The sequence below is a fragment of the Cetorhinus maximus genome, chromosome 6 (genome assembly GCF_964194155.1).
Source record: "Cetorhinus maximus chromosome 6, sCetMax3.hap1.1, whole genome shotgun sequence".
In the NCBI taxonomy this organism is placed as follows: Eukaryota; Metazoa; Chordata; class Chondrichthyes; order Lamniformes; family Cetorhinidae; genus Cetorhinus; species Cetorhinus maximus.
In genome coordinates, this window is record NC_135884.1 from 21,745,875 (window position 1) to 21,753,630 (window position 7,756).

The window sequence follows — 7,756 nt, forward strand, 5'->3', positions numbered from 1 at the left end:
TGAATGCGATGTTAAATTCAGTTTTATTACATTATTCGAAGCAGAGCAGGGAGTTCACCTTAATTCTTCCCTCAGCCAAAACCATTAAAAGCAGATTAACTAATCTTTCATTTATTGCTTTTTATGGGATTTTGCTGTCTGCAAAATGACCATCATATACCTGCATAAAAGTCATTGCATCTTAGAGTAATTTACTGTATTTTAAGTACCACAAGGCGTTATTGAAAAGTGCATTTTTTCTTTTCTCCTGTTGTGCTTCTAAATGGTCACTAGGTGGTGCTATTGCTATTGTTCTTTTAAAAATGAAGATTTTTTTGAGGTTAGAATTTTGCTGAGGGTGTAAAAGTTCTTATAGGTCTGTAGTACTTTGGGGTGCACTCATCAAGCAATACACAATGTAACATATTGAAATGATATCATAAGAGGTGATTACCCAGTATTTCTTCTGCGTGCAAAACACACTTGAAGTGGTCTCCAGATTAAATAATGAGATTATTTCAACAAGCTGAAAGTACTTCATTAAGTTGTTTTTATATTTGTTTCTTATCCAGTTTGCATCTAACAATTGCTAGGTTATAATAATATGCAGGTATACTGCAATCAGTGGAGCACTGTTTTATTTCTTCAGTAAATATCTTTTGATATTGTGAGAAGGCCAATAAAACACCTGATCTACAGCTATTTTAAAACAAATAGAACTATATATTAAGAAGAGCCTCTGGATGTGAATATAGGAACATAGGAAATAGGAGCCAGAGTAGGCCATTCGCCCCTCGAGCCTGCTCCACCATTCAACTATATCATGGCTGATCTTTTAACTTGATGTCATTTTCCCACACTTTCCCCATATTCCTTGATGCCTTTAACATCTAGAAATCTATCGATCTCTGTCTTGAATACACTCAGTGACATCTTCCATATTCTCTGGGGTAGTTTAGGGCCATAATATTTTCTGTGTTTGGATAGGTGTTTTAAGTCTATTTTTATATATTGAAGCAACAGTATGCTGAGGCTATTGCAATAGGCAGTGAAATGAGACAAGTTACACTGCAGTTTAATCATGAGTTTGCCACTGCAAACCAGTGTGACATTCGCAATCTTGACCCTTCAAATAAATTCCCAAAAACAGAATAAAACAATCACCCTAAAGTCAACTTGTTTTGTATGGAATAAAACAATGGAGAGTTTGTTTCAATAATGTATTGCAGATAATAGCAGCCATATGAGCTTCGGTTTCGTATTATTAGTTTGCTTATTCAGCAACTGGATTTCTGGTGTGCAAAAGTTGCTCACCAGGCTTGAACCTCCAGATCAAGTCCCTGCAAGGTTTCTGTCTGCCCAACATAAATTGTATATTCCTCTTGTAGGGGTACAACGCAGTTACCCAAGTTCACAGAACTTTTGCAGGTTAGCAGAGGCTACGTTCTGGGATCCCCATGTTTACGTGTTGGGAAACTGCTGGAGTTCACCTAACTATAACCATGCTTATCAGAACTGCAGCATGCTATTTGTCCACCTAGGACTAGCCTACTTGTTGGGGCATTGGCTTGCATGCCTACCTGGAGCTGTGGCAAGAGCATACGAAATAGCAGCAGAAGTAAACCATTCGGCCTCTCGAGCCTGCTCCGCCATTCAGTAAGATCATGGCTGATCTGTTTGTGTTTCGAGTTCCACATTCCCATCTACCCCCGATAACCTTTTGATTCCCTTGCCTAACAAGAAACTATCTACCTCTGCCTTAAAAATATTCAGTGACCCCGCCTCCACCGCCTTCTGAGGTAGAGAGTTCCAAAGTCACAAAAACCCTCTGAGAGAAAAAATTTCTCCTCATCTCTGTCCTAAAAGGGCGACCCCTAATTTTAACACAGTGCCCCCTAGTTCTGGACTCACCCACAAGAGGAAACATCCTTTCCACATCCACCTTGTCAAGATCATTCAGGATCATATATACTTCAATCAAGTTACCCCTCTCTCTTCTAAACTCCAGTGGAAACAAGCCCAGCCTGTCTTAACCTTTCCTCATAAGACAACCCACTCATTCCAGGTATCAATCTAGTAAACCTCCTCTAAAGCACCTTCAACGCATTTACATCGTTTCTTAAGCAAGGAGTCCAAAACTGCGCACAGTATTTGAGATGTGGTCTCACCAATGACCTGTATAACTGAAGCAAAACATCCTTACTTTTTATGTTCAATTCCTCTTGTAATAAAGGATAGCGTTCTATTAGCCTTCTTGATTACATGCTGTACTTGCATACTAAATTTTTGTGACTCATGCAGGTACAGCTCCCAGTATGGATCCCAGTGATGGTTTATTCCTCCAGATGCCACCAGTGAGCTATTCTTGGGATACTGAGTCTATAGTAGTAGGTTCATTTGATTTAGATTCACTAGGCATGTCACCTTAGGTTACCCTTGACCTCAGAGACCTTACCAACTTTCCCCCAGGAGCTTCACAATTAGTCTGGCATGAGACAGATCCCCATAACAGGTTTGTGCCCTTGATGGATGAAAGGCTAATCATGAGCAGCACGTTCATGAGATGTTTTTTGTATTCTTCCATGGGATATGGGTGTCACTGGCAAAGCCAGCATATATTGCTTATTGCGAGTTGCCCTTGAGAAGATGGTGGTGAACCGCCTTCTTGAAATGCTACATTCAATAGCCATAAACCAGCTAACTTTGCACAAGTAGTGCCAAGCAACTCTGTACTTGAAATTTTGATGTTCAGTTTTAATTGCATTGCTTTCTGTTTTGAAACATTAACACTTTTCAAACTTTGCCCAAGCAAAATACCAAATGCACATTAAATTCAGACAGCTTGGTTAAAATATCTTTTTGCATGCAGACTATTGACAAGTGATTTATTTGATTCATAATTGTTTAGATTGGCAGAAGTTGTCTGTGAACATTGTTTATGAAATGGTCTGGCAGCATTTGAATTAAAAATAAAATTTGTTGACGATTTTGACCTTTAGTGAAAATGAAAAAAAATAATGTTGTCTGCTGCTCACTTACTCAGCTTGAAAGGGGTACAATAGTTCTTGAGAACAAATTTGTTTAAATTGATGTATTGTGCAGGTGCTCAGGATTAAGTCTTATGGGCATCACTATGTTGTATCCTGGTGAAGTCACCGTAGTCCATATATAGAATGATTCAAGACCAAGAGAGCTGATGATTAAAAGGTCTGAAAGTACTTGTAGGTTGTTGCTGGGCAACATAAGAATGTTCAAATAGATGTTCCAAAAATAAATTTAACAATAATGGCCCGTGATAAAGAAATGTGGTAGCTATGTTTAGCAGTGTGAACTTATAAGCAATTTGTTTTCATGTACATACCTTGAGGTTGTGCTCCTTGATTAAAATGTGGGTTTGTAGTTATTTTTCAAGTATGTGTCCCGATTTAGAATAAATGTCATTGTATTTAGAGCTTTTAATTGGATGCAAAAATAGAACAATAGCATTAAAAGATATTAATTCTTTGAGGGTTCTAGTTCATATTCAGTGGATAGACAAATGTGTTCTTGAATAATTTATGCAGTTCTTCAATTATTGTATACTGAGATCTGTTGTAAACAAGCAGATCTCCTGTGGCATTGCTCACTGAGTTGGAAGATGTGCTGTTTTACTGCAGGATTATTGTATCATGTAGCCCAGAGCTTATTATTAAATGACATATAATTAACGTCCTGTGACATTGTTGATGAACCAAAAAATAAACCACTCCCTGTAGTGTATAATCTAAAATGACAATCAATTGCAAAACTGAGGGAATGCTGTATCATCATATTGTTGCCATCTGTGGGAGTCAAACCGATGCATTGTCCAGTGACTCAGGTGAGTGGTAAAAATCCTTTTGATAATGCTTGAAGAGCAAAGAATTTTCCCAGTGTCCTGGGGAGCAATCCTTTCTAAACTATTACCACCAAAAAAGATCTTGAATTAGGAATCAAAGTAGAAATCGAAGTGTAAAATTAATCATCAATTGTGTAATAAATGTTTCATTATGAATCTTATTCAAGGATCAGTGCAACCTGTTAAATATTACTTTGTTACATAAAATTGAAACTCATTGCTGATTTGTAACTAATTATAATCTCCGGTGTCTGTTTTTTAATAAGTAGCTGATTCGGTATTCCTGTCTAATTTTGTATACTAATGTTTGATTAACAGAGCCTTGTTCAGAACCCTTGAGCGGATGCAGAGGAGATTTACAAGAATGGTGCCAGGGCTAGAAAAATTGGAATTACCAAAATCAAAATACTGCAGATTCTGGAAATCTGAAGTGAAACAGAAAATGCTGGAAAAGGTGTTAATGTTTCAGATTGATTACCTTCCTTCAGAGCTGGAAGATGTTGGGATTTTTCTCCTTAGAGCAGAAGATTAAGAGAAAATTTTAGATAAAGGCTTCAAAATCATAAGGGGTTTTGATAGTGAAAATAATGAGAGACTGCTTCCAGTGGCAGACTAATCAGTAACCAGAGGACACAGATTTAAGGTAGTTGGCAAAAGACCCAGAGAGGACATGAAAGAAAAAAATGCAGTGAGTTGTTATGGTTGAGAATGCACTGTCTGAAAAGTTGGTGGAAATGGATCCGATAATAAGGGTTGGGTTTGACCATATGTGTGAAGAATCCGCCAGTGAGACCATATCCTGGTCACCCGGCCGCACAGTCAGTTGTGAAACTTCCTCGTTGATGTTACCAAGTGGAATCTATTAACGACCAGCAGGCCAGGGACCCAGCCAATTATGGGCGATGTGAGGAAGCTAGTGCCAGCCTTGAGGCATGCTGCAGGCACAGGGTGTCGAGCAAGGGAGCCTGCAGAGGAATGGCTACAGTGCAAGGAAAGTTCGCTCCAAGAATTAGTGATACCTCCCTAGAGGTGCTCCTGCAGGAAGCAAGGGAACAGAGAGGTGATGTTTCCAGCTGAAGGGAAGAGGAGGAGGAGGAGGAGGCCAGCAAGCCTCTCAAAGATCAATGAAGTCAGTTGCTGCGAGATGGCTGCAAGAACATGGGCCCAGTGCCAGAAGAGATTCAATGACCTGATGTGGTCTGGAACAGTAAGTGGCCATTCATAATTGCAAACTGGCAGCCTAACATGAATGAAATGATGCCTATGAAATGTGAGGCCAGATGGTTGACCCATGCCTGGGGCATGACCAGACCCACCCTCCACATCGAGGTGCCTGTTTTCTGCACACCCAAACCCCATAGTCAGTCAGAGGTGAGCAGTGTCTTGAGGTGACTGAATGGCCCCTAGCCACTGCCTAGCATGCTGCTGCACATTTACAATGGCTCAGAGCGGGTAGCACTACTGGGCCTGAGACAGGAGTGACACTGTGTATGGGTTTGCAGGAGAAACATACTCACAATGCCAGGGAGTGTAAACGGATGGGAGGTGGAGTGCAATTCATCGCTGTGGTGACGCTGATAGAGGAGGAGGTGATGGAGAATGGATGGTTGTGGCAAGGCAGCCTGTTGCTGAGGGTGAGATGGGTGTGGAGCCCCTGACCCTGAATATTCTCCTGGATCGTGGGGGCAACTGAGATTCCTTCTAACCCCATGTTTTAAAACCAGTTGAGCCGTGAAAGGAAGGCCACTGCAAAAATACAGATATACAGACGGTTGAGTGGAGTGCGGGGTGGGGTGGAGGGGGGGAAGTGGGGATAAACAAATCATAAAATGGAGAAGAATATTTTCAATATGCCTGTCTCTTCATGCCACTTCATCCGTAGCCACAGGATTGATAATATTGACCTCAAGTGTGTGAATATATTGGACAATTAAATTTGTTTAAGGGTTGAGCCAATGGGTTAAAGGATTTATTTTGCAATTTTACTTGGAGAATAAATCATTTTTATGTTAATGTTGAATCATAGTATGTAGGTTGTAATCTATAGAAATATTTCATCCTCTGAAAAGATACTTTGCAATTGCATCGCAATCATTAAAATTTCACAAAGGTGTTTGGTGAGCATGTCCTGATTCACTGCTTAAGTCTACAGCATGTAACAAGGATTAATCGACAAGAGGGATTTTAAAAGAACTATAGGACTAAGTGGAACAGTCCCTTTTATGACTGACTCACTCCGATGGTCTGCATTTAATTATTCCTCAAAATGCCAACCTATGTGAGACACTTTTAAAATTTAAAACATAAACTATTATTTTTAGTCACACAAAATGTGAAATTTGCGTGTGTTTCTGAATTGAAATTTGATTTCTTTGTCTGAATTCAAGGAGTCAGTTTCAAGTCCACCTCACTTTCGTTCACCTGACTGTATGTGCTCTACTTCTCTCTCTTCCTTCCCCTGTCCCCAGCATCACCACCAGCTTACTTTTTTTGTGTTGCTTTGAATTTATTGGCTAGTCACTTGATCACACCTGTCATTCAACATCACTTATACAAAAATAGAAAATGGTGGAAAAATTCAGCAGGTCTGGCAGAGAGAGAAACGGAATTAATGTTTCGAGTCCAGTATGACTCTTCTTCGGAACTGATTCATGCATCACTTCTTAGGCTGGGAAATTATAAGAAGATGTGTTTGGTTTTCAGCACATTTTCTCTATCGCCCCTCTCACTACTCCTGCACATCCCCTTCCTTCCAACCAGTATTCATTGCTTATGGAGGGCAACCAAGCCCAAGGATATGGAGATGAGGACAGTTTAATCAAAAATTAGGCCTTTTCTTTATTATTTATAATTGCAGAATACTGAGCCTTAAAAAGATTTTTAATTTTATATCAGACTTTTCCCACTAAAACTTATGTCCTCTAAGTTGAAATGTCTGCCTTTGTTTGTTAAACTGATTATGGCATGTAGCTGGTTTCCTGAAGTTAGGAAGTACTGGGACCTTGGGAAATGATAGTGGTCAGTGGGAGGTATTGGAAGGGAAGTTGCCGTTAAAGAGATGGTTCAATGGTTGGACACCTAATCTGTGGAAACATTTGCTGTGTGGTGCATAATACTGCTTTTCATGGACTCACTGGATTTATTTTCCCATTTCTCTACAGAAAGGGTGAGTCAACTGTGTTAAAAGCTCACACGGGAACCATACGAAGTGTTCAGTTCTCCAGTGATGGACAATCATTGGTTACAGCTTCTGATGACAAAACCATCAAAGTTTGGACAGTTCATCGGCAGAAGTTTCTTTTTTCTCTGAGCCAGCACATAAATTGGGTTCGCTGCGCCAAGTAAGTGCTTAAATGGCAGAAATTATACTTAGAGAGAAGGCAGGAAATGGTCTGGTTGACATTCCTCTATATGGTGCACATCTTTGATACATAGGTTAGTCTTTGTGTGATTACAGAGACTATGAGCATATCTGTAATGTTAAAACTTTGTATTTTAAGGCATTTTGACTCTTCTTCATAGTGTGGATGGGGGGGTGATCTGTGTTTTACTTCATTTCAGTGATGCTCCTAAATGCTGATATGCATTTTAATAACGTGAAAAGTTATCCTCCCTGCTATCTTTTGTTTTTCCACATGTTGCAAATTTGTTCTTTCTTTTGGAAGAAGTTAGAATATGTTTGCTGTATTGTGCTCATTTTAAAACGTTATTTTACTACACCAGCACTACTTTTAGATACTAGTTTATGCTACATATCCTATATTATATACTAGGATTTGTACTTCTGTTTGCTATTCCTTGCTTGGTGAGATTGGATGGCCAATATATTTATATTTGATATCCTAGTACTAGTATTATTTGTGCTTGTATTTCTGTTTGCCATTCTTTACTTGGTGAGTT

General features: G+C 39.4%; 1 protein-coding gene across 4 annotated transcripts in view; it reads left to right on the forward strand.

The window, feature by feature from the left end:
• LOC144681626 (POC1 centriolar protein homolog A-like) overlaps positions 1 to 7,756 on the forward strand; it is a 142,870-nt gene that overhangs the window by 14,185 nt on the left and 120,929 nt on the right. For all 4 annotated transcript variants that reach the window (XR_013576812.1, XM_078543401.1, XM_078543402.1 and 1 more), the window contains exon 4: positions 7,018 to 7,197. Coding sequence is in view for 3 of the 4 variants with exons in the window: in XM_078543401.1 (XP_078399527.1) it covers positions 7,018 to 7,197 (180 nt within the window). In the remaining variant the exon portion in view is untranslated. The remainder of the gene's footprint in view (positions 1 to 7,017; positions 7,198 to 7,756) is intronic.